Source organism: Panthera pardus, unplaced genomic scaffold (assembly GCF_024362965.1).
Source record: "Panthera pardus isolate Hobbes unplaced genomic scaffold, ASM2436296v1 HiC_scaffold_7, whole genome shotgun sequence".
Lineage (NCBI taxonomy): Eukaryota > Metazoa > Chordata > Mammalia > Carnivora > Felidae > Panthera > Panthera pardus.
The window spans coordinates 7,954,934-7,982,617 of NW_026527002.1; the positions used below are offsets into that span (position 1 = coordinate 7,954,934).

At 41.0% G+C, this 27,684-nt stretch overlaps 1 protein-coding gene across 2 annotated transcripts in view; it reads left to right on the forward strand.

Annotated features, from left to right (window-relative positions):
• Positions 1-27,684, forward strand: part of TGS1 (trimethylguanosine synthase 1) — a 44,237-nt gene that overhangs the window by 10,887 nt on the left and 5,666 nt on the right. Inside the window, exons 4-13 of one of the 2 annotated variants that reach the window (XM_019421313.2) lie at positions 211-1,036; positions 3,590-3,707; positions 5,175-5,261; positions 7,330-7,504; positions 9,668-9,974; positions 12,319-12,474; positions 14,090-14,233; positions 18,310-18,526; positions 19,461-19,539; positions 20,679-23,863. In XM_019421313.2, coding sequence (XP_019276858.2) covers positions 211-1,036; positions 3,590-3,707; positions 5,175-5,261; positions 7,330-7,504; positions 9,668-9,974; positions 12,319-12,474; positions 14,090-14,233; positions 18,310-18,526; positions 19,461-19,539; positions 20,679-20,702 — 2,133 coding nt within the window. In that variant the 3' untranslated portion in view covers positions 20,703-23,863. Of the gene's footprint in view, positions 1-210; positions 1,037-3,589; positions 3,708-5,174; positions 5,262-7,329; positions 7,505-9,667; positions 9,975-12,318; positions 12,475-14,089; positions 14,234-18,309; positions 18,527-19,460; positions 19,540-20,678; positions 23,864-27,684 lie in introns of those variants that run through there. The other variant, XM_019421312.2, reaches the window with a different exon arrangement.

Genomic DNA, 27,684 nt, shown 5'->3' on the forward strand with positions numbered 1-27,684 from the left:
CCAAAACTGCAAGTTTTGATATATGTCTATGTTTGATTTTTTCCTCCTCCTGTAAACATAGAGAGTAAAATTAATCTGTGTGTGTAACTAAAGCCCAGGATGAGGGTTTGAGGATCTATTATTTAATTTCATGGTGAAAGAGACTTGGATTCTACTTTCTCTTATACTTTATGAGGTGCATTTGATATTCAAGTTATTTATCTTATGTAGGTGTCTATGAATACTAGAAATAAAGTTAAAGTCAAAAAGAAAAAGAAAAAACAGCAAAAGAAGTACTTACATGAAATTATGAGAGAATCTTGGAGACAAGAATATGAAGAAGACGACATTTTGGCTTCAGATGATCCGTCTTCAGTTGAACGGTATGAGAACACCAAAACATGTGAACTTCAAACCAAAAAGGACATTGAAACTGAAAATCTTCCTGTTGAAAATACATTATGCCCAAAGCTAGAAATTACGGAGAAGTGGGAAAAGTATTGGAATGAATATGGCGGAGGGCTCTTATGGCAAAGCTGGCAAGAGAAACATCCAGGTCAGACACTGTGTTCTGAACCTTGGAACATTCCTGATACAAAGGAGGAATGGGAACAACATTATAGTCAACTCTATTGGTATTATTTGGAACAATTTCAGTATTGGGAAGCTCAGGGTTGGACTTTTGATGCCCCAGAAACCTGTGATACAGATGCTTGTGGGCCTAAAATAGAAGTTGACGACGAGAAAGATGAAAATTGCATAAAAGCAGACTTAACGTCTTTTCCATCTTCATCTATTACCATTGATAGTGAAAGCTCTAGTTCAGGTGATAAAGAGCATAATGAAATACTTGATGGAGTTAGTAACTTAAGTCTGAATTCAGAGGAAGTGGAACAGAGCCGGTTAGATTCTTCAGTAAGTTACGATGGACGTCAGTTGCTAAGTGAAGTCGGCAGCAGCAGAGAATGCCCTGCCACTGGCCAAAGGGAACCATGTCACGGAGGAGCCAAGGACAGCAACGTGTCTGGGAACAGAAGCGCAAACCAACCAGCTCAGGGTAAGACTGGCCAAGATGTATCCTACTGAACAGGAAAATGAACCTACTGAGCAAAATAACACTAATCCTTTATGCAAGACTTACACAGTGCCAACTACATTTTATAGTGTAAAATGATTTACTCCATATATCACAAGTTGTTTATTTCCCTTTCATATAAATCAGAAAAATGTTTGCAAAGGGTTCTCAAAAGTACCATTTTTTCCACTTGTACCTTGGTGGCCAATTAAAACTTGAAACTCCCTTGGGGCACCTGGGTGGCCTCAGTCGGTTAAGCGTCCGACTTCAGCTCAGGTCGTGATCTTACAGTCTGTGAGTTTGAGCCCCGCATAGGGCTCTGTGCTGACAGCTCAGAGCCTGGAGCCTGTCTCGGATACTGTGTCTCCCTCTCTGTCTCCCTCTCCCTCCCCCACTTGTGCTCTGTCTCTCTTGCTCTCAAAAAATGAATAAAACACAGGGGCGCCTGGGTGGCACAGTCGGTTAAGCGTCCGACTTCAGCCAGGTCACGATCTCGCGGTCCGTGAGTTCGAGCCCCGCGTCAGGCTCTGGGCTGATGGCTCGGAGCCTGGAGCCTGTTTCCGATTCTGTGTCTCCCTCTCTCTCTGCCCCTCCCCCGTTCATGCTCTGTCTCTCTCTGTCCCAAAAATAAATAAAAAACGTTGAAAAAAAAATAAAAAAAAAAAAATGAATAAAACACAGAAACGAAACAAACAAAAAACACCTTGGAACTCCCTTGAGAAATTTAGAATAGACATGGAACTTCCAAGTTTCTGTGAAGCAAATGTATGTATAGGAGGCATATTAGAGAATGGTTCAGAGTACACAATGGATATCAGGCAAATCGTACTCTAAGTTATATCTGGAAATTTATTTTGGAACCAATGAAGTCTTGCTCTGTAGGGAATCTCAACAGGGCATGATATTAATTTTTATCTAGAAGAGTTGACCTCAGGATCCTCGTTAAATATCCAGGATAAGGAACTTAGTTGACTCCAGCCTAAGTGATTGAAAACATAACAAAACAAAACCTGTCATGCAAATTGATGTCTAAAGAACTAAAGAAAGGATGAAAGAAAGCCAGTGAGAGGTATGTTAAGTCAGAGGTGGTTATTAAGAATGCTCTTGCTAGGGAAAAGGATTCTAACTGATGGCACCAGGAAAATGAGAGGGGAAGAAATTTTTATGTTTGGCATCCTTGATGTTTGGTGCCAGACAAGTCTGGTTTGTAATGGAGGACTTTCTTCTCGGCCTCATTCCTATATGAAGCAAAAGGTTTTGGCCTTTTATTTAACAATTGGGTTTGCTTTGTTCCTTGGATTGCTGATTTTCATCTAGCTGAGAGTTCCCTTTAGAGAGAGTTCCTGAAGGACCCTACCTACTTTTTTATTTCTTTTTTCTCTGTGCTCTCCCAATGGAGCTTACCTCAGTATTATCATTCTTTTCTATTTTGGTGTTACTTTCCTCCTTTTTTTAATGTGATTATGTTAGTCTTTTAGACACTCCTCTCTGCTCTCTCGATTACTTTCTGTGCTGATTTTGACCATAAAACTAGAAATCTGTATATTGGCCCATGTATTGGCCACTGTCTTACTACTTCATGTTACTTCTTTGACCATCCTCCCTTCCTGTTTGTTCCCTTTGTCAAACATAGTAAACCTCATAGTCTCTGCCTTCTGTGGTCTATTTCCTAGTTTGCATGCATAGATTGGCCATTTTTGTCACCTTTTCCCTTAATTATGTGTGTAATTGGCCATTTCTTTAATTAGTCCTGGGGTGAGTGCCATCAGGATCAATCTGAGAATTCGAGGTTTTAATTTGTTTTGGATCCTCCCTTGAGATCACAACACAAGGTATATGTTGCATGTTTTCTATGTAAGCATATATGTTTTCTATTGTTTGTGGTTGCGTATTCTCCTGAAATAGTCTGTGCCTACACAATCAGAGTATCCCATTGTCTACACTACAGACAACTCTCCATTTCTAGTTCCCCCTACTCACTTTGTGCCAGTCTGAAGAAATACAGAACAAAGACAGGTGCCTCAGTCAGAGCAGCCACAGGTTTAAAAGCATTCTTTTTAAATGATGGTGCTTACCTTTCTGTTACTTCCGTTGTCAATTTAAGGGCTATATTAGAGACCAATGTATTTGCTTCTTAATAAGGAGAAATCATTTTTCTGAAAACACTGTATTCAGAGTCATGTAAGTTAAAATTCAGTCAAATGTGATAGCTGTTAGTGTGTGTGATTAGAAAGCTTTCACAAAAGTAACTGTGGATTAATTTATGTAGATTTGAACAGTTATGAGGAAAAAGTTTTCATTTGCTTTCTAAGTAGTTAGATCACAGAAACTTTAATAGATAGGCATAGCTACAATTTTACGCTCAGACTCTGCATGTGGATACACAAAATAGGTCGATTCGATCTGGCGCCGTGCCTGACATGCGCATACAGTTCATTGCAAGAAAGGCAGTAAAGTATTTGATCGCCTTTGCAAAAGGCAGAGGAATTGTCAAACCAAGGAGAGAACTCCACTGCAATATCTCTTCCTCTTTAGATTCACAGGACTCTTCCGAAGCAAACGCAATCAGAGAAAGACCACACTCCAACAGTATTGATGGAGACGAGAGTGAAGAAGATCCACCTGAACGTAAGCCAAGCAAACTCAAGAGGAGGCAAGTAACACATTACCTCCCTCTCCACAGTGGGGTAGCAGAAGCGCTTGTGTCCATGAGGGGGTGGCTCTAAAGCATTTGTTGTATTACAGTACTTACTGTTAGTCCTGGAGAAAAGGAGAAAAGATGAGACGTACTAGCCTTGGAACACGGTCAAATCCCAGCAGTCAGATCCCACAGTTTCTTGTCTATAAAATGGAACCAATGCTTTTTTTAATGAGATCGTTAGGAAGACTAGAACTAGCATGTAATATATCTGATGGTAGTGTCAGTAGGTGACAGCTTTTAATGTATCCGTAGATATGGTTTCTCTCAAGGACGTTCTGATTTTTTCTTCAAAAATCTAAGTATACGGTATCACAGAATTTTATGCTAAAAGACCTCAAGTATCTAATGCTCTTAGTCTGCACGTGAGAATATTAAGACAAAATGAGGGTAAGTGCTTTTGCCCAGAGTTACATAGCAAAACAATGGCAGTTCCAAGGCTGATGCCCAGACCAACTCTTCTGGAGGCAGTGCTCTTCTAGTATACTATTGATATGTAAAATTAAAGCGACAAGTAACATAGGTTGGATACAGTCAAATGCTAATTCCGTAAGATACAAGGAAAGGACGGATGTTGCAGAACTTAGATGTTAGCTAAAAACATTTTATTTCTGTGACAGGATGTGAAGTGTTCCCCATATGACTTTTATGTTACATACAGCTTCTAGAAAAAATAATATGCAAACTTTGGGGGCCCAGTAACCTAGTACTTTCATAAAAGCATGCCTCCATTGTGTTCCTTCTCCATGGTTTGCAGTGCTTGTTAATTCCTCCTTAAGTGCCCAGAAGCAGAGACTCTGTGTGTTCTTACATTTCTGGAACGTAGTAGGTCCACCATAAATGTTCAGTGAGCTTAATTTAATTTGTAAGAATTATTTCTCACCATTTTCTCTTAGTACTGTCACGTACGTCATAGGGGTCACTGGGAGGTATCCCCGTTAGATCAGTGATCGTGGGTTACTTGATAACACACTTGTATCACAACCTTATTCTTCATATTTTTTTTAAATTTTTTGGTTGGATTAATACTTCTCCAATGTTTTCTTTGTTTTTGAGGAAAACTTCTAAAGGTAACATTCTAGGAGCTTAGTTGAAGGCTGTAGTTTTTACAGGTGTTTTTCCAAAGGCAAATGGAGAGATGTGTATTCGTGCCATGTTCAAGAGTAGAGAGAGTTACTTGACAAAGTTTAGGATCTGAGTGCTTTTTGCTGTGTTCCAAATACTGCTGGGTACGTTATCTTATTTGGAAAATCTGATTAAAGTACTCTTTCCTGTCTTCGTGGATTTGTGAGCTGGAGCTGTGGTTGACTGTTGTGATTAGAAAGTGTGTGTAGATTGACTCTGTGTACCTTTTGATATTTTCATTCACTGGTGGCCTGAAGATATGATGGTTTGTCACTGTTTTACCTTTTGTTTGTTTAGCCACGAGCTGGACATCGATGAAAACCCAGATTCAGACTTTGATGACGATGGTTCCCTTCTGGGATTCAAGCATGGCTCAGGACGAAAGTAATGATGTATAAATACTGTTGTTTTCCCAAAATTGTAACACTTCAGCTGTCTTAAAGTTCTCTGATAGCTAATGATAGTTATAGATTTGATAGCATTTAAGACAGTATAGTTAAAACACCAGCCTCTCTTGCGGAGAGATCACCACGCATTTGCTATATTCACATACATCGTTTACTCAGTTGCGCGGCATGCAATCCAATATCGTTATTACAATTTCATAGATGAAGCAGTGACTTGGTTGGGATCATGTCTTTTCCTAGGGAGAGGATACAGGGCAAGGTTTTGAGACTTCTAAGCAACCCTGACTTATCAGTGCTCACACAATTATCTAATCCTTGCGTGTTTAATTGATTACCCTGTATGTACTTCTGGGTTGTTCCTAAGATTCAGGCGTGTTCCTTTGAGGTTCTTCCCGAGTTATTGTGCGTACCAATAGTTCATTCCTTCATACCGCTGAGTAGTATTCCATTGTTTGGATGTACCATAGGTTCTTTAACCATTCATCTATTAAAGGACACTTGGACTATGTATGGTATTTTGCCATTACAAATCAACTGCTATGAACATTTATATACAGAAGGTGTAAGTTTTCTCTGGTATTAAATGCCCAGGCATTAAATATAAGAAAAGTGAAGGGCTTATTGCACATACCATGGAGACCAAACTGAGTATTTAAGGCACATTAAAGACCTACCATTTATGTCAACATGCACCAGCGATTTAAACCAAGATTAAGGTCTTTGATGTTTCTAAGGGTCGAGACTTTCTTTGTTAGTTGTGCAGTTTTAGCTGATACCTACATGTTATGAAGTCAGCAAGGAAAGGACATAGATCTCAAAGTTGACTTATAAATTGAATCCAAATCGGTTAAGGATTACATGCTCATGATACTATAAATATTTTTTTAATTATCAATTATCTCTCCCTTACGGTACTTGAAGGCAGTTGCCGTTGGTACAATTATTTAAGGCTAAGGCTCACAAAGATGAGTAATATAAAATGTCTTCTTGATAGTGCCATGTTTAAATTCCTGACAGAATTTATTTCTACCCGCATGTAATTTTATTGAGAAATTACTTGAGTGGCTCTTGCTAGGATACATCCCTGGAGATTTATTCTGTGACCTGGGATTTAACTTAACTATTCTTCTGTTTAGGATTCCCAGTTCTACTTAGAAGAAAAGGATAAGGGGGACCTGAGTGGCTCAATTGGTTAAGTGTCCGACTCTTGATTTTGGCTCGGGTCACGATCTCCTGGTCATGAGATTGCGTTGGGCTTCACGCTGGGCATGGAGCTTGCTTAAGATTCTGTCTTTTGCTCTGCCCCTCTTCTGCTTGTGTGCTCCCACTCTTTAAAAAGAAGAAGAAGAAAAGGATAAAATGGACTTTTTTATAAAGTTTATAATATGGCTAGAAGATAACACCTGATATTTAACACTAAACTTCAGGAGTTTGTAAGTGCTAAATTGTATATTACACTTTAAGTTTCTTATAGTCTGTGGGAGAAGTACTTAAATAAGGCTTGATATAGTCATAGAAGTCTTTGTAGCAGATCTTTATCTTTTAAGACTAGAAAAATTCAGATGGTTAGATCAGCAGATATTTTCTAGTTATTTTGTTAATATGGGTTTGCTTCTTGGGTAAGCTCAGATTAATTTAGGTTAAGAAGTCAGTGACCACTTTTAAAATAATTGAAGTCCAGGTATGTATGTATGAAAGAGCTTTGGTATCATCTCACCGTGAGAAAAGATTATATTTCCCTGATGTGCAACGGGGTTACATGTTTCTGCGATTTCTTTATTACACTTTACTATGTAATACCTGCTTTCTGCTATATATAAGGTATGTTGATACTCCCAACTGATGTTTCAGATTTACTTAAAATTAACATACAACTCCTATGCATTTGAACTTTATTTCATAATTTTTATAATTTAGAAAAGAAATTAAAATGGTGGCTGCTAATCGAAAAATAGTGAAAATTGTCCGTTTTATTCTCTTTTCATATAAGAAAACAAACTCACAGAACTTAAGGTTTGAGTCATCTTCCTTTGGTTTGGTCACAGATACGGTGGAATTTCAAATTTCAGTCATCGGCGGGTCAGATACTTGCAGAAGAATGTGAAGTATAAGTCAAAGTTCCTGGACATGAGAAGACAAATAAATATGAAAAACAAACACATCTTCTTTACTGAAGAGTCAGATAAAACATTTTTCAAGAAAAGCAAAGCTTTGACTAAGGTCTGTATAAATTTTGTTCTATATTTACAGAAAGAATCTCATTTTGTGAGCTTGACTCAAATGGTATTCAAATGGAAATCCTGCTTCTAGCAGATATAAAGGTGCCTAAAATTCTCTTCCCCTTGCTTCCTAAAGGCATATAGCATGTGAACTAAATTTGAAAAAGAATAAGTTGGTAGTAATGTTATGTTTTGAAAGCTATAAAGTATCTGGGAAGATAGATAAAACTGCCTTGTATATGTAGTAACAGTGAGACTTTCTCATCTGCTTCAGGCTAAGTAGGATCCTGGAAGTCAATTTCTAGTACAGCTTTTATTGTAAGTCTTAATTACGAGATCATCCAGAGGCGATCAATTAAACATTGCACTAAGGGGCGCCTGGGTGGCTCAGTCGGTTAAGCGTCCGACTTCGGCTCAGGTCATGATCTTGCGGTTTGTGAGTTCGAGCCCCACATCGGGCTCTGGGCTGACAGCTCGGAGCCTGGAGCCTGCTTCGGATTCTGTGTCTCCCTCTCTCTCTGCTCCTCCCCCGCTTGTGCTCTGTCTCTCCCTCTATCAAAAATAAATTTAAAAATGTTAAAAAAAAACAAACAATTTAAACATTGCACTAACCAGTTCATCCTAATGGTCTCATGCAAATTTAGTGATTTACACTGTTAACTGGAGTGTTCACTAGAATATTCGTGTCCCCTCTCTTGGACTCTGCTATACCTGCTGTGCCAGCACCTGAAAAACGAAAGTAATTAGAATAGTTTTTGCTTGGTTTGATAAGTGATACTTTTCCGTTGGGGGGTGGTAGGCAGGGAGGACACCTTCTCATGAGTGAAACCTTTGTATCATTGTATTAGTCACTTCTCCAGCAACTCCTTTGGACAACAGAACAAAATCTCAGATCCTGTAATGACTTTGTTTTACCCTTAAGGTACATTATCCTTCCTAGCTTCAGCATTCTTCCAAAACATGCAACAGACTTATGTTGCTGCCTTCATGTTTTCCTTTTCATTTTAGATTGGTTGGTTGCTAGTGATATTTTAATATTTTAGTGGCCCTGGTTATGTCTGGAACACATTTCCCACTTCAGGTCAGTCAGTCCTATAGAACTTTTTATTGGTTGGATGTGATTGCCCCTATACATCCATCTGTAGACAAAGCAGAAACATACCTGCTATGTATTGACAAGGAAAAAAAGAAATATGGCTGTTGTGTCCTTAGTTATCTGTCTGATACATAGGCACAGTCCCCTTGAAGATTCTGGGTTTGTCTGTGCTCATCTTCCAATTTCCTAACTCTTAGGAGGGTCATGAACTCTTGTTATGAAGAATATTCTTGTAGGGGCATCTGGGTGGCTCAGTGGGTTAAGCATCTGACTCTTCATTTCAGCTTAGGACATAATCTCATGGTTTGTGGGTTTGAGCCCTACATTGGGCTTTGCACTGACAGTGCAGAACCTGCTTGGGATTCTCTCTCTCCACCCCCCCCCCCGCCCCTCCCCCTCTCAAAATAAATAAATAAGCTTAAAAAAGTTTTTGTTTAAAAGAATATTCTCGTTACAGAAGTTTGCAAGGAAGTTACCTGACCTTATTAACATTTCTGAGAAACGTAGTTTTTAGGAATCCTTTTACAGGCTTCACTCCGTTAAAGGGCAGTTTGCATTGTTCTTTTTCTTCAGATGGGCACTAAATCTTTTTAGAGTTTATCTTGGATGCTGAGTACAATTTAACATAGACTATAGCCTCAGCCATTGAAGAAAGGCCTGTATGATTAGAAAAGATAACATTAATGACAATAATAAGTAGGTACGTGTGTAATGGCAATATCACATAGTATGGTTATATTGTCAGAAGCCTCTATGGAAAGCTACTGGAACAGTTCAGCTTTATCCTCTTAGTGCTAATTGATTACAGGAAAGTCACCACCTTGTGTTTAAGCTGATATTTTCTTCCTTCTCAAGAAATCTTTAATAAGGTCATGGTATGTCCAGATAAGAAAATTGTGCCGTTAGCTCAGAATTACTTTTTGCGTAATTAGCTTGTATGATACAGTGTACTTATTGGAGCTAATAATTATGACTCAGCTTCTCAGTGAAGTCCAAATGGTCAAAGCAGGTGGGACTATTCTGTGCAATTTAGAATTAATTCGTGCTTGTGATGACTGACAATTTCAGGTAGAAAAATTTCTAAAATGGGTGAATGAACCAATGGATGAGGAAGCATCACAGGAGTCAGTTTCTCATGACAACGTGCAAGACACGTGCACAAGCAGTGATTCAGAGGAGCAAGAAATGTCTGTTAAAAAAGGCGATGACCCACTTGAGACGAGCAATCAAGAACCTGGAAAGCGTCACGCCGTGTCTTCAGCTGGTGAACTGGAAACAGAAAAAAATGAAGGAGACAGCACAGTAACAGCTATTACACATCAGGAAGATTGTGTTACTCAGATTACACCAGATTCTGTACGGGTCAACACTGAAAGTAAGACTGTGCTTCAACTTACTGATGAATTTGGATAATGTGCTTCCCTAGCTGTCACTTGTTAACCGTCTATACCTAAGGATGCACCGCTCTTTTACTTTATTTTATTTTATTTTATTTTATTTCATTTTATTTTATTTTATTTTATTTTATTTTGAGGTGGGGGTAGAGCACGTGTGCACACACGGGGAGGGGCAGAGAGAGAATGTGGGGCTCGATCCCACAACCCTAGGATCACGACCTGAGCCGAAATCAAGAGTCAGACAACTAACTGAGCCACCCAGGCGCCTCTCACCGCCACTCATTTTCAAGTAGAGAGGGTGCACAGTAAGTGTAAATGTGCTAGTGGCTATGGTTTGGCACCAGAAGACTACACTCTTGGCTGAGCAAGCGTCATGAGATACAAGGGCGCGCATGTGGGAAAACTGAGTGTCTCTGTTCCACCAAGATTGGTCTCTGCCACTACCCTCTGCTCCCTGGGCTAAAAGTGACTGGCAGTCCCTTTTATCCCTCTTGAAATTTGGTATTGCTCTGGTGTTCCTTTTAATAATTCTTTTTATTTTGGGGCGCCTGGCTGGCTCAGTCGGTTAAGCGTCCAACTTCGGCTCAGTTCGTGATCTCGCGGTTCGTGAGTTCGAGCCCAGCATCGGGCTCCATGCTGACAGCTCAGAGCCGGGAGCCTGCTTCAGATTCTGTGTCTCCCTCTCTCTCTACCCCTCCCCTGCTCACGCTCTTTCTCTCTCTCTCTCTCTCTCAAAACTAAATAAGGATTAAAATAAATTTTTTTTTTAATATTGAGGAAAATACCTCATTTGAATCTTGATTTGTGTGTGTGTGTGTATGTGTGTAGAGAGCTGTATTCTTTGTATCACATACTCCTTTGCCTTTCTAAAAAGCATACTAAAGTAGTTTAAATTTTTTTTATTGTCATGTACAACTGATGTTCATATGGTACTTGCAGATTTCATGTGCCTTATTTTCATTTAATCTATAAAATAGCCCAGTGAGGTAGATGGAATTATCCCTATTCTATAAATACAGAAAGTAAAGCTCAGAGAAACTAAGAATTTGCCTGAGATCACACAGCTAGTAGGTGGCATAGCTAGGACTCAGTACCAGGTTGTCTGGTCCCCCAGTCCCATTTCCCCCCTACCGCTTCCCTCCTTCCCTAATTACCTCATGTCACAGTGCTGGTAGTTCTCACCTGGGCCCCTACCACCCACCTCAGGGGCATTTGGAAGGTGTTGGCTGTTAGAATGACCTGGGGGTAGGGGCATTTAGTACTTGGGGTTAACCTTCTGTCGTGTATAGGATGATCTTGCACAGTAAGGAATTGTTCATTCAGATGTTAGTGTTGATGACACCTTGTGCTGTTTGCAATGACCGGATGACATATTAAGACATAGTTCTGTCCTTGAGAATCATTGAAGCAGTAGTTTTATTTGTCATCATCAATTCTTCTCATTATGTCTAGCTGTGATAATGCTCTTTCTAAGTTGCTATTTCTGATCTCAGAACTGAGACAAGATAACCAAATTAATAAAAACTGTTTAAGAAAAAAGTCCGTCGCCGGGCGCCTGGGTGGCCCGGTCAGTTAAGCATCTCACTTTGGCTCAGGTCATGATCTCACAATCGTGTTCTGTGCTGACAGCTCAGAGCCTGGAGCCTGCTTAAGATTCTGCGTCTCCCTCTCCTCCCCTGCTCACACTCTGTCTCTTGCTCTCTCAAAAATAAATAAAACATTTAAAAAGAAGAAGAAAAAGAAAAAGTCCATCTTTGAATGAATGAGATCCTTTTCTGTTAACATTAAAGCCATGACCTATTTTAATTTCCTTTAGGTCATAGGATCTTCAGGTCATGTCTGTGTTCAGAGGATTGACCAAGTTAGGACTCAGTCAGTCCTTGGGAGGTTTTATTTTAAAGAAGGGAAGAACAATGTTTGGATTTCTATAATTGACCGACTAAAGTAGTACCTTATCTAACAGAAGTAATAACTTTTATACCTATGTAGTATCTGTACGCATCCCCTAACAATCTTGAGAAGTAAGTAGATAAAATACTATTCATTCATTCCTTTTGAGGAATTAAAAGTTGGATCTTAGTGAGCCTGGGTTTCTTTACCAAGCCCAGGCAGGTTATAAACAGCAAAATAGAAGCTGTCATGTAAAGTCAGTGCTATGTGCATCAGGCCCTCCTGCTTCTCCAGGGGTGCCGTGGCACGCATGTTCTGGAGTGCATTCCCAAATTGTAAATACTGAATGTGGCTATACTTTTAGATAAATTCATCTACGATTTCCTTTTTTTCATAGTGAGCATCTGTATTTTTTATATTCTTTTATTTTAGCTGAAAGTAAAAAGAAGAAGAAGACAAAGAAAAACAGGAACAAAAAGGTAATTGGCCTGCCTCCCGAGATAGCTGCTGTTCCTGAGCTGGCAAAGTACTGGGCCCAGAGATACAGGCTCTTCTCCCGTTTTGATGATGGGATTAAATTGGACAGAGGTAAAGTATATGTGGGGTTTTTTTTGACACTATTTTGAAATAATTTCAAAGTTACAGAAACATGGCAGGAATAGTAAAAATTTCATAATGCCCTTTACCCATATCTGACTGCTTGGTAACATTTTGCCACATTTGCTTTATCATTCTGTGTGTGTGTGTTTCTGATCCAATCGCTCCTACCCCTTAATACTTGTATGTGTGTTTTCTAAGAACAAAGATACTTTATGTAATGGTGATAAAATTACAAATTTAACCTTGCTGCACTATTCTATTCTGCAGTCCAGACTGCAGTTTCATCTGTTACCCTAATCATGTCCTTTATGGCGTTTTTTCTTCCAGTTGAGGACCACGTCTTGCATTTAGTTTTCATGTTGTTTTCTTTTCCTTTCATCTGGAATAGTCCCTCAGCCTTTTTTGTCTTTCTTGACTCTGACATTTTCCAAAGAAAAGCGGCCAATTATTTTCTACAGTGTCTCTTAGTTTGAGTATATATGTATTTTTAAAACTTCACATTCAGGTTTAATCTGGATTTGTGGCATTTTAGGATGGATAGCAAAAAGAGTCAATAGACTATTAAGCAGAACATCTGATGAAGAAATACCTAGTGCAGAAGGTGTCATTTAATGAATTAACTCTGGAAGCGGAGTTCTTCTGTGAGTGTTCCTGCTATGTCTGGAACACCTTCCTTCATTCATTTCTGCAAATTGATGCTTATTTTCATATCGGGGCTCCCTAAACATTGGTCTTTATTGACTGTCAAAATCAGGAGGCTTGATCTGTGGTTAGAATTTTGGGTTCTGTGAACCTCTTCTAATAATTTACAAAATGTTGTGTTTGTTGTGTATCGAAGAAAGTACATAGGAGTTTGGAGAAATAAGACTGGATAAAAAAGCTTTCTAATTTATAAAAGGAATTTATATTTGTATTCTTCCAACAATGAGGAGCCATTTAAAGTTTTGGTAAGGAAAGAGAACAGGAAAATTGGTGCATGATTTTGTTCCAGAGAAATAAATTTCTGAAAAAAAATGTTAATTTTTTCTGTTGGGAAAGGAAGTCAGTATCCTCTTTCTTCTGGAGTGGGCATAGGACCCCGTTTCTGAAAATGAAGAGGGGTCTATTCCTACAGCTTTGCATCCTTTTGCTGTCAGCTTCTTGCTTTTCCTGACCCTTTTGAAATGTACACATTTTTCCAGTGTCGAGTACAAATCTGGCTCAATAGTTCCCCGTTAGAAATAAAGTAATCCGGAAACTCAGTGGGGTTTGGGGAGTTGGCCAGTTGAATAGAGCCAACTTTCCATTTTCCTTAATAGTCATTAATACTTCAAACAGAAAAACGAAAGTTGCATTCAGTTGTTAGAAGTATATTATAAAAGCAACAGGCAAGAATTGAGACGGTTGCTTCTGTGCAAATCGGGAATGGGAATAGTACTGCTTTTTATAACAAGCTCTACTGAACTTTCTGTAAAAAAAAAAACGAAGCAATTTATAAGTTCTTGAAAAGAGAAACTAGATCTTGTTCGGGTATAGCATATATAGTAACGTTTGCTGTGATGTTTGTGCTCGGGTTGGCTTCTTGAAATTGAACCATCTTCATCGGGATGCTCTTCCTCTGCAGAGGGCTGGTTTTCAGTGACCCCTGAGAAGATTGCTGAACACATTGCTGGCCGGGTCAGCCAGTCCTTCAAGTGTGACATTGTAGTAGATGCATTTTGTGGAGTCGGAGGAAATACCATTCAGTTTGCCTTAACAGGAAAGAGAGGTAATTAGCCGGCAATGGAAGAAAGCGATTTATTTTCCATTTGTTTGAGTTAAAAAGTTTCATTTTGCTTTAGCCTATCTATGTTGTATATAATTAGTAACATAACCCCGAATATCCAAAATCATAATAGCAGGGCGCCTGGGTGGCTCAGTCAGTTAAGCATCTGACTCTTTAGTTCGGCTCAGGTCAGGATCTCACAATGAAATCGAGCCCTGCATTGGGCTCTGTGCTAACAGCACAGAATAAGTAAATGAACATTTTTTAAAAATACATAATAATAGGGGCTCCTGGGTGGCTCAGTCGGTTAAGTGTCTGACTTCAGCTCAGGTCACGATCTCGCAGTCCGTGGGTTCGAGCCCCGCGTCGGGCTCTGGCTGATGGCTCAGAGCCTGGAGCCTGCTTCCGATTCTGTGTCTCCCTCTCTCTCTCTGCTCCTCCCCCGTTCATGCTCTGTCTCTCTCTCTGTCTCAAAAATAAATAAATGTTAAAAAAAAAATTTTTTTTTAAAATACATAATGATAATAATAATAACAACAGCATATATCAAGCCATACACCCTGTATCACGTACTAGCATAAGTGCTTAATATGTATACATTTATTAGTCAGCAGTCTTGTGAGGTGTATCTTTTACTATCTGTGTTTCACAAATAAGCAGAAAAATAAAGAGATGAAATAATTTGCCCAGGATTACACAGACACAGCTTGGTGAAGCCAAGATTAATAACATTATAGAAAACCAACAATTCTGAAATGGGAAGGCATTCTTTAGAAGAAGAGTGGACAGGGAGTACCTGCTTTTCCTCCTCTGTGACTTTGGACATCATTTAACCTCAGTTTAAAGGAGACCTTAAATTGAGATAACGTCTGTAGTACCTTTCAGCTTCAACATCATAAGACTCTAAAAATCTTTCAAGTGTTAAGTCCTCCTCATGTTTGACTTTGGAATCCCGGAAAAGAAAACCTCTATTACTGTATATCTGCCAAGAACTTTGTCAAGTAGGTAGTACGTGTGCTGTTTCCCAGGGAAAAGAAAGCTTTATAAAATTGAACAATCTGCCCAAATTGGCATAGCTGAGTCATGAAGCCAAGGTTTTTTTCCTGATATCCCTGTTCTTTCTAAATTCTTTTGAAAGCATAGTATCAAAGACATCAATTGTTGAGTCATACTCTGAAGATGCTTTTTTTTCCCCGACATCTTTCTATGATACATGTAGTTTCCATCTCAGTGAATTAAGGTTAAGTCTCATTAATTTACATGAAGTTCGTAATGTTGACTAGGAAAGCATGATTCTGGAAGCCTAATATAGAAGCTCAAAATCATGAAGGAAAACTTAACATTGATTTTAAGACCCATGCTGATGAACTGTGACCCTTATTTAATCATGCTCCAGGGCAGGGCATTGCCCACCTTATATGGTCTCCCAATAGCCTGAATGAAAGTTGTTTTCAGAGTTACTGGAATAGGAATTATTTTCTTGTTTTCCTTGAATTCATTATTTACTCTGCAATTTCTTCTCTGCACTTGCCAGATAAACCCTTCCTGTGAGCTCAAATCAGTGTATATTGCATGAAAATGATTTTTCAAAATCATTGTCAACTTGGTCTCAAGTTGTCAACTTGGTCTTCATTTTGACATTGCATCATAACATGACAATTAAAATATCCGCCCTCAGGGGCGCCAGGGTGGCTCAGTCGGTTAAGCGTCCGACTTCAGCTCAGGTCACGATCTCACGGTCCGTGAGTTCGAGCCCCGCGTCGGGCTCTGGGCTGATGGCTCAGAGCCTGGAGCCTGCTTCCGATTCTGTGTCTCCCTCTCTCTCTGCCCCTCCCCCGTTCATGCTCTGTCTCTCTCTCTCTCTCAAAAATAAATAAACGTTTAAAAAAATAAAATAAAATATCCGCTCTCCAATAAAGCAGCAAATAGATCTGGATATTTTTTCAAATACTATGGAAACTGTCCATATTGTAGATTTGTATTTCTTTGAATATAGGTCCGTAGCCAAGGCTTTCTGCAGCTTAGTACACATTTGGTAAAGGAAAATGTCTAATGTGGGTCCCACGCTAAAGGAAGTCTATTTCTGGCATGTTCTCCCAGATCCAGCTTTCATCAAGGCGCCTTAGGGTCTTTTAATCACTCACGCTTACAGGTAGCCAGCTTCTGGGAGGAAAGGGAAGCAGAGAGCGAATACCATGCCTCTCTGGTACTGTCATGACCTGGCTTCTGTCTTTGCAGCATCTGGAATGGAAAGCCTAGGACCCCTCAAGCCTGTTCAGCATAGTGGTGTCCTGTGACCTGTTTCCCAAACAAGCAGCAACAGCTCGCAGATGCTCTAATGTTAGTTATAGGTACTGCTCCATGCTAGGGGATTCAAAACATTTGAAGTATAATTGATTGTGTGCTTACATATCTCTATGTGTGTTGATATATATATACACATATGCACATAATCATTCTTCAGCTGAATATATATGAATCCACACACATACGTGTACGTGCCCATACACATATGAGAAAATAGCGTTGTGTATGATTGACATGATCCCTTTGTGCCATTGCTTCCTTCCACCCAGATGGTTGTGGTCTATGCATCTACTCACCTGAGTGTTAGAGAATCCACAAGGTTTTACATTTTGCCGTTAAAGATTTTTTCCCTCTCTATCTACTTCAGTATCCTTGCTATTCAATAGAATTTTCTGTGATGATGGCAATGTTCTGTATCTGCATTGTCTAGGTGTGATAGCCACTAGCCACATGTGGCTATTGAGCATTTAAAATGTGGCAGGGTGACTGAGGATCTGAATTCTTTATTTCATTTTAATCAATTTAAAGGTAATAGCCACATATGGCTGGTGGCTACCATTATTGGACAGTGCAGTTCTATATAATATCATCCAACGTTTGTCGGCATTTCATGTACATAATGGATTGAGTGCTTACATTCTGTTAAGCCTAAAAATAAAACCGCCTCTAGGAGAATGTAGATGAAAACGTGAGAATTGACTGAGCATATTTGATGTTGAAAATCATTTTTCCCCATTGAGTTTTTGATGTTGTCGGCATATCTTTCCATCTGTCTCTATACTACAAGTGGAGCAGATTGAACAGCTAAAAAGGACATTTTCATCTTTTTTGTTATGAACGTTAGCTTATTTAGAACAGAAAAATAGCGTTGTAAATGCATAATTTTCAGCATGTAATTGGAGCTCGTATACATTGTTCAAGTGATTATTTAGTGCATTATTTCTCAAAAGTGTTAACAAATTTTGAAACCAGCATTTTATAGAAAACAACTGTGTTTCCATGACAACCATGGTGTATGCATTAGGGTTCCACTTAGACCTTCCAAATATAAAATATTGCCACGAGCACACTGGTGCACGTACAGGTGCACTTGAGTTATTTGCTGTAAGACATCATGAGTGAGCTCAAATCAACTTATGTTTGCATTGCTAATTATGAAATTGCAGTAAATTAAATGAAAGCCCTCTCGGTGAAAACATAACGTTGTCAGTTCCCTCCCCCCTAAGATGTCTCATTAAACATTATCAGCAGATGTTTTTACATTTCTTGTTCATAAGTTGGCTCTATAGGTTTGTCAAATGTGTTTCAATTTGCTCTTCTGTAGAAGTTGTCAAATTTGTCTTTGGAGGCTGTGTCTCATTTTAGGAAATGGGTCTTTTCTGAAATCCTAGTGTGGTTACAGGCTTGACATGCAGTCAGCGACCTTTCCAAGTGTTTGCTGCTCAGGCCGTTCAGGTCACAGCGCTGAACACGTTACCTCTCAGTAGATACTGTGTGACTACTGTCACTACTTGCTTTGGAAAAGCTGGCTGAGTGACACAGCTTTGAAAGCCAGGCCATTGAGTCCCATTTTCTTGGTACTACACAAGTGCATCTTTCTACTTTAGGTTAAATTTTTTAATTAAGTTTTTATCCCCGGTATATGAACCAAAAACTCCCTTAGTCTTTAAAAAAAGTTCTTGTAAAGAGAAGAAAGGAGACTGCTCAGAAGATGAACTGTTCTATGTAACAGTCGGTGTCATTTAACTCATCTCTTCTTTTCCCACTTTCAGTGATTGCCATTGATATTGATCCTGTTAAGATTGATCTTGCTCGCAATAATGCAGAAGTTTATGGAATAGCAGACAAGATAGAGTTCATCTGTGGAGATTTCCTCCTGCTGGCTTCTCACTTAAAGGCTGATGTTGTGTTTCTTAGCCCCCCTTGGGGAGGACCAGACTACGCTACTGCAGAGACCTTTGACATTAGGACCATGATGTCTCCAGATGGATATCCTTTGCAAGGCTGGCAGTTTACTCAAACAGTGGTTGTAGAGAGAAGGGCGTGCATATGAATGAGTGTGTGTGTGTGTGTGTGTGTGTGTGTGTGTTTCAGGGAGAGAGAGGTTAGTGAAGGCGGGGGATACTCACTAGTAGCACCTGATAGGTTCCGGTTTATTTTGCATAAAAAGCCAGTATGTAAACATTAAGTGCTGGTTGATTGCCAAGAGTAATGGCAAATGTGAAGTTATATTTCCTTTGGTTACTGTCCAATTATATCATTATAAAACAAGAAGTAGGAAGTATTAATTGCTTGAAATTATGGTCCTGGACATTGGGAGATTCCTCAAGACCTGTCCTTACGAGTCTGGGTGACCATCCTTTAACTTTTCTTCAACTTACACTGGCTTGAGCTGATTCTCTTTGTCTCTTCCAGTGTTTCCTCTCACTTTTCCAAGACACCGAAGCAAATTTTTCTTTCATGGTAACATTTATTATTTGTCCCTTTCTTTATCTCTCCTCCCCAGAGGAATTCACCTCTTTGACTCTAACAGGAAGCGTGTTTCTAAACTGCTAATTAAAATTTAGGATGTAAACCACAATGACCAGATTTACTTGTCTTTTATTCTTTACTGGAAAGAGATGGTATTGTGCTTTCCTCTTCTTTCTACTCTCACAGTAATTAGGAAATGGTAGAAAGACAGTGTATTTCTGACTCCTGGCTGCCTTCCACAAGGATAATCGAATGAACAGTTTTAACTGCTAATCTTTGACCCATCTGAATTACAAAATCTCCTACTTAATTCTCTTTTAGGTTCCATTAGAGGATCTAAATGTGTGTCTTATTGTTACCTATCAAAATATATTTGGGATATGATGTAAGAACATATCTCTGCTCAGAAATGAACTGCTCTTTTTGTTACCATTCCTTAACTGCTGTCCACCTTTGAAATTTTCAGGCGTTCCCAGAAGATCACTAATAATATCGTTTATTTCCTTCCAAGAAATGCTGATATTGACCAGGTAAGTAAGCCACTACTGCAGAACTTCTCTGAGCCTGTGGCATAACTATTAGGAAAAACGGGAAGAAAAAAAGATACAAGGCATTTCTTTGAGAACATATTTATGAGAAGTCTCTGGCTTTTTTGCTAATAGTAGAAAACTGGAGGTGTTTGGTAGTTAAATCCTTGCCTGTTTAATGCGCTTCGTCTCCACAGCTCCTGGCGTACCTATACATAAATAGAATACTCGGGGCTTTTAATATGTTCTGGAAGGATGACCGGGTGTGTTGTGTTTCAAATGTGCATACCGAGACTAGGCAAGATCTGTCTTTACTGAAGCCTACCTTGAGAATCGAGTTTTTAGGTATTCCTCAGAAGAGGACCCTACATAGAAATACATAGACAGATGAAACCTTAATTTGGCCAGAAGCAGTTTTAACCATAGTCTTGGAGTGTGGGAAGCTAGACTAACAGTTAAATGTCCTCATTCCGTTCTTACCATAAACACTTATTTTAGTAATGTTATTTTTTCTCTGGTAGAATTGGATTTGGTACAGCTGCCTTGTGAGGATTTGATAGTGGCTTTATTTCATGTTTTTGTTGATTTGCTTTTTATAAACACTTACTACGTATTTACTGTGTGGTGAGCGTTCTGTTGAAAATCTTTTGTCTTTCATGTTTTGATTTTACTAGTATAACTAGGTCTGGAGTTTTCCTTTCTCTCCTATTTAATACTCTGAGAGCTGACCCTGTCGTGCTCAGCCTTATCATCTGATTCTGGAGAAATTATCTCCCATTACCTATTCAATTAAATTTCACACCACCTTGGTTTTTTTTCCTGGGACATCACTTACGCGTGTGTTAGTCTTTTATAATTCTATTTTCTGGCGCTTTTTCTCTTCCTTTTTCTTCTGGGAGATCTGGGCTTCCAACTAGTTCATTCCTGAGAGTGTATTCCTTGTGTTTTTTTAGTTCAAGTATCGTGTTCTTTATACTTAAAATTTCTGTACTGTTTTTGTTTTCTTTCATACTGTAATAATATCTCTTACTGTCATTATAAGTTTAAATTCTTAATCTGGTCTGTCCTTTCTGCATTTCATATAATTTAGAATCCATTTTGTTTCTCTTCCATGAAATACTGGCGGTCCTCAAATGTCTTAGCGTGCATTGACTGTTCTCAAGTAACGTGGAGGAGACAGGCCAGGCTAGAAACTAGCGTCGACTCTGGCTGTACCCTAGGGTCACTGGGGACCCTTAGAAAAACTGTGGCTATCTAAGCCCCACCTCAGAAACTGATCTAACCAGGTTCGTAAAGCTGCCAGGTCATTCTGAGGTGGAGCCCGGGCAGCCGAGCGCTGCTCACCGCTACGTTAGCCCCGGTGATAACCTCAGGGGACGAGAGTGTCAGGTGAGCTATGGGGTTGCCAGCCCGGGAACCACAAGACCGCAATTCATTGTCACCAAACACCACGTCAGGACGCAGCTCCTCGCTCTTGGGGAGGAGCTGGGCCGAAGCGGATTCACCGGCTCTTTCATCCCCGAGTGTCATTCATCAGCTCGCGGGTGTGGAGAGGGAGGAGTGAGACGGTGGCTGTCGGGGACTCGTGGCCACCTGTTCCTCTCAGCTCGTCACGCGGGATTTCTTTTCAGACTGCCCTAACGACTGAACGTCGACCAGACTTCCCGGTTTCTGGAAGTGAGGCAGCGTATACCCAATACGAGGCAATTGGCCGAGGGAGCAGCCGGAGCGGAACTTGCGAGTTCTTGTTCCCCTTCTTCCTGTGCCGGCTTCCCACAGGCCCGTGCCTCCCGCCTCAGGCCAGAGGCGCTGCCCTCCGTCCTGCGCACGCACGTTCAGACCATCCCGGGTCTCCGGAGGTCTCGTTCGTTTGACGGCCTCCCTTCGTAGTGTCTCCATCCAGTGCTGGCTTGCGGTAGCCAACAGGCCTCCTAGCCCGGCACCGTCCCAGGGCTTTCGCCACGGGGACGTAAATAACGACAGTGCAACCTTCTCACGAGAAAGGTGGAGATTGAACGCGCTGGCTCTCTGGTTGGAGGACTTCAGGAAACGCTCCGATGATGTAGGACGTAAACTGGACTTCGGAGTCCAAGAAGCTTCGATGGTAGGAGTTGAGCAGAAGGTGGCCAGAGCGCCAAAGACACAGCAGTGGGAATGTGTGGGTAGCGTTCAGTTAATGGGCTCAGAGAGAGGGAGAGCAAATCAAACGGACCGGGTTTAGTCTCGGCCCTGCCGCTCACCAGCTGTCCGGCGACGGTTCCGAGGCGTAGACGAGTCTGGGGGTTCCGCGTTTAACACGGTACCTCCAGCCCATAAACCTTCGATAACGTCCTGCGTCTGTGACTTATCGCAAAGTTGTCGTGAGGAGAAGGTACATGCTCCTAACACCTTGAAGAGGACCAGTATGGAGAGAGGATATGTTTTCCCTAGAGGACAGAATAGAAGCTCCTGTATTTGTGAAATGATAGAACTTAATTTATAAACACACCTCCCCGATCACCTGTTTTTCTCGTCCTCTCATCAGAAACATACACTCTGAACAGACATACTCTTGTGTCAGTTGGGCACACTCTCGCCATCATGACGTACTTCCTTGGTCTTTGCAACACTGGCTCTCAGCTCCGGCTGCTAATTGGAGTCGCCTGAGTGGCTTTTGTTTTTTATTGTGGTAAGATGCACACGACAAAACTTACCATAAACCATCTGTAAACGTCAGACACATTCGCACTGTCGTGCAACCATCCCGCCGTCCGCCTCAGAACTTTTACATCTTCCCAAACTGCAACTCTGTACTGTGAAACACTGACTCACCGCCTGCCCCTGGCAACCACCATTCTCCTCTCTGTGTCCGTGAATTTGACTGATCTAGGTACCCCAAATAAGTGGAGTCATACGGTATTTGTCCTTTGGTATCTAGCCTGTTTCACGGAGTATAATGTCCTGAAGTCATCCACGTTTCAGCATGTGCCAGAACTTCCTTCCTTCTTAAGGCCGAACGGTATTCCATTGTGTGGACATACCACATACCGTTTGTCCATTCATCAGTGGACATTTTGAGCTACTTTCACCTTTTGGCCAATGTGAATAATGCTGCTGTGGGGGCCCTGTATCTTTTCCTGCTTTGAGTTCTTTCGGGTATATACCCAGAAGCAAACTTGCCGGAGTAATTCTGTTTAGTTTTTTGAAGACCCACCCTACAATTACTCCCTGGCAGCTGAACCAGTTTACATTCCTACCAGCAATTCATCAGGAGTTCAGTGTCTCCACATTCTCACCAGCACTTGTTTTTTCTGTTGGTTGTTGTTTTGTTATGATAATAGCCGCCCTAATGGGTAGGAAATGGTATCTCCTTGGAGTTTTGATTTGCACTTCCCCAATGACTCTTGATGTTGAGGACCATCTGTTCACGTGTGTATCTTCTGGGTATTAATCCCCTCTCAGTATATACTTTGCCCGTATTTTTCCCCATCCTGTGGGTTGCCTTTTTTACTGTCTTGATAGTGTTCTTTGCTGTACAAAGTTTGTAATTTTGATGAAGTTCAGTTTGGCTCTTTTTCCTGTGTATTGCCGGTGCTTTTGGTGTCATAGTCAAGAAATTGTTACCAAATCTAATGTCGTGAAACTCTTGCCTGTGTTTTCTTCTGAGAGGTTTATGATTTTAGCAAGTAGCTTTTTAAAACTACCAGTTGAAGAGTCCCCAAATGATTGTAGTATGCTGTCGGAGTTGAGATTCTCTGGGATAACAGAAGGGTAAATGATCTGAACGAGCCGGAGCTCTTACTCTGTGGGTTAGAGGAGGTGAAATTAGATCTTGTCACCTGTCATCTGTTTATGAGCCACAGTGTTTGAATATTGGACCTCCCAAACACTGTGTGCTGTACCGTTACAAGAAAAAGCACTGTCCCCTTGCTTCATGCATTTTTTATATCAAATCTCATATTAAACTGTATCTCCTACTCACGTGACTCTCATCTGCATCCTGTGCTCCCAAGTAAAGTTGAGCCTGTCGATTCCATAATTCTTATTTGCTCACATAAATATTATGCTCCATATTGCTAGTCTCATAAGTGGTTATGTGATCCTTCTATTAAATATTTGATGGGCTTCTTGGGGTACTTGAATGACAATAGGAAACTCACTATTTATTGCAAAAGTTACAGTGAGTATGTTTTTTCTAGTTAACATTTTCCCAAGGAGGAAGTTAATTTTTTTCTCTTTAACTTGTGTTTTTGGTTTAGTTCAGAAACCTGCCAGAATTAGTTCATTCACATTTTCTACCTGTAGAGGGAGTAACGACACTAAAAAATAATAAAAGTCAAAAAGGAAATGAGATTTCAAGTGTTATTATATTGTTTGGTATTAAATTTGGATCAAATTACAGTAGGGAGTCAACTTCTTAAAATGAAAAAAATCTATCCATATATAGTATTTTTACAGTGGGAGACAAGACAGTTCTGCAAGAATGAGAGAAAGCGGCATTACAGAGAAGTCCACTTTTTTGCTAAGGAACATTTAGAATGTCACGGCAACCTGAACTTCCACATGGGCTGGGTTCCCCAAGTTCATGAGTTGGCTGTTTGAAACTCAGGCCGCATTTTTCCCACAGAAATGTCTATTAAGAACAGTTCATTTCCCATGCAGGGAGATTTGTACTCATGGTGTTTGTATTTAGGGTAACTAAAGTGAGAATGGACTCAGCACAGATACAGCTTGTCCTGTAGTCTTTCCACATGGGAGACGAGGCTGGTTGTTTTCTGTGTCTAGTAACACATTTTTCTAGGTCCCCTATTACCTCAGTCTCTTACTCCCCTTTTCTGTGTGGGTGTTATTCCAGGACACGTATTCCCTTGTTATGCACACTCTCACTGTCCAACTCAAGAACTGAATAATTTAGGAAGTCTTTTTGCGACAGGCTCTTTGGAGGGAAGTCACAATTGAAACTTTGGAACTGATTAGATTCAGTTCGGAGGGCCCAGGATGTATGTATTTATCTACTGGATGATAATCTTCCTTTGACAATCAGAGTTCAGCCAATACTAGCTTTGGTTCCACCAGACATTCCAAATACGGGAAACTTCTGTTTTAAAAAGTGCACGTACACAACATGGATCGAGGTGTCTGAGCAGAGCGGAAGGTTGGTATGAAGTCCCTTTGGGCGGCAGCTCCAACGTGGAGGAAGCCGTCTGCTGGGCAGACGTTGGGGTGCTGAGAGGGGCGGCTGCTGGCTGGTGGGATACAGCACCTCCTTATCTTTGTCTCCTGAAATGTCTAGCCTTCTCTTTAAAGGACTCTTCTTGATAGTTTGTGCGTACCGGTACAGAAAGGGCAGCGTTGCGCAGCATCCCCGAGGATTGTGTTGAAAAATGAACTGGGAGGCAGCCGTGTTTCGTGTCGGTCCGGGCACCGGGCCGGCAGACGTGCCCTGCCCTTCGGTGACCTCCCCCACACACGCCGTGATGACAAGCAGGCCAGTCCCCAACTGTTTTATTTCCCGAGGAAGCAGGACCGGGTTTGTGAGCCGACCTAGTACCACAGGTAAAACTGAACCTGTGATTGTTTACGTTGCAGCCCCAGGCCTAAAAGCTGTGAGATTGAATCAGGAGAGCCCTTCTTCCCAGTGGGCCGAGTGCTTGAGGCTCCCGCAGGAGCCAGTACATGGTGTCTGGGAAGGGGAGAGCTCCTGCTTAACAACAGTCCTCACACTTCCAGCAGCTTCTTGTGTCAGGTGGGCGGGCAGGCAGGAAAGGAGGACTTACAGGTGACATTTCTAAAACCACATAGAAGAACAGTGAGGCTGAATATGGAAACTTGAGGTAATGTTATTTGGAAAAAGATTACTTTAAATATAATGTTAAATATTTTAAATATAATTCAGTTCATTGGCGTTTTTAGTGTTTTTAGCTGAGTGCAATGAAAATCTACCACCGATTTCTTTGCAGATATTAGTTCCGAGCTGTTATAGTATCTGTTTATATGAGAAATGAAAAATTAGGGCCTTGCCGGTTTCTGTGGTAAGAAATTTGTGTCCGATTCTTCCAAAAGAAATTTCCGTAGTAGAAATCTGGTATAATGGCAGCACGGTCGTATAGCCAAAACCGAATCCACGTGGTCAGTATGATGAAGTCGTCCCGACAGGTGGAGGGCCCGTAGTCTGGGTGTAGATACCAGAAGCAGGAGAGAGTAGAAGAAGGACCAGGAACTGGACTGGATCTGCTACGTGTAGGAATAGTAACCTCTAAAGCCGTTGAACCTGAAAGTAGCCAGCCCCTAAGACTCCGAGCGCTCAAAAGTGCCCTCATCCTGCATTTGTATACCACACAAACAGCTTCTAATTATGTCCCTGTTGAATACACGTTTCTTGCTGGTTGGCATCCTTAGAGCTCGAGGCTTTCCCTGCGCGTTTCGTTGGATTATCGCAGAGGCTCCAGAGCAGGCAAGTCAGGTTCCCAGCCTGAAGTTGGCGATGCGCGGACTGGAGGAGTTCGGTGACTTGACTGCTCCTTCTGTCTCACAGTGGCAGGGCCTTGCCGTCTCCCACTGACAAGGGGTTCACTACCAAGAGGAACAGGTCCGTCTGCTATCAGTGAGTTAGCCCACCCTCAGACTGGAAGCAGTGAACAGAAGTTGGTACGAGAGAAGCAAGGGAGCTGTCAAGAACTTCGGCTGGGTCAGTTCTGTTTCGTTCCTGATTAGTGAGAAAAAAGAGGGCTGGAACTTCACCGCAAACTGAAAGGCACTCGCTGCTGAGCTTTGTCTCCACGAGGATCCTCTTATCTCTTCTAGGAACTGGTACCAGGTGTCTAGACCACTTCTATCCCTAGTGAAACCTACTGCCTAGTACATACAGTGCGGTTAAGGATACGTTCGACCAGCTTCGGTAGCTGGCTCTTCCCTGGGGAGTTTGCTGCTGGCCAGAAGGGCAGTGTTGTTCGTTCTTCTGCTGCGTATATTCTCATTCTCCAGAGGGGCCGTGCACCTGGCCCCATAAGTGCATCTGGAAAGGCAGATAAGATCCTGGACAGAAGCTTACATTTCTTTTGCTCCTTTGGGTAAATTTTTTCAGTAAATGATGTAGATAAAAAGTAGAAGCATACCACACGGTGCTACAAACAAGTCCTGTGCAGGCAGCCGGGGCCTCTGGATTCTCTGGGCCGTTGTGCTGTATGTAACTAGCTGGATTTAAGAGCAGTCTTCGGGTTTCTGGTATCCAGCTCTGAGAACAGGTAAGGAGCAAAGCTCAGTGAACTGATTTTTGGTAGCCTTCTTCCGAGAAACTAATGTAGGAAAGCTTTTGGTGCTCAGCAGAGGTTTTTTTGACCTGTCGCCACTGTGCTCCTGTTGACAGTGGTGGCTTTTAAAAATCATATTTATTTTAATCACCAAGTAAATATTTGAAAAAAAAAAACAAGAAATGATACTTGTGAGAGCTTGAGGTAATCTTTAAGTTATCTGAAAAACTTTTAGCAAAAAAAATTAAGATTCATTCACTCCAGCATAGAAATCTCCTTCCTGTTTATCATGTGCAGATAAATGGAACTCAACTTCAGTTGTGAGTATTCCCTGGTTTTCTGCCGACAAAAAATACTTCCTTTTATCTCCCAGAGAACTGTTCATCAGAAATATTTTATCCAGCTTACTTTCATTTGTGTGCAGTTATTAATTGGCTGTCACAAAACACAAGGGCAAAGGAACCATAGATAAGGCACTTGTTTCCGGTCACGGCCAGTAAATACTTCAGATGGCTTGCTGCTCCTGTCGCTACTTGGCAGAAACGCGGGGGCGCCTGGGTGGCTCAGTCGGTTAAGTGTCCGACTTGGGCTCAGGTCATGATCTCACGGTTCGTGAGTTCGAGCCCCACATCGGCCTCTGTGCTGACAGCTCGGAGCCTGGAACCTGCTTCGGAATCTGTGTCTCCCTCTCTCTCTGCCCCACCCCTGCTCACACTCTTGTCTTTCTCAGTCTCTCAAAAATGAATAAACATACATACATACAAATAAATAAACAAATAAATGGCGGAAATCTGTAGGCCCCATAAAAAATACTCCTCTTTTTCACCAGATGTAATTTGCATCTAGGCAAGTTTTTGCATATTGCAGATATAATCACTTCTGCAGTGTAATAAAAAGACTTATTTCCAGTGCTCTGATT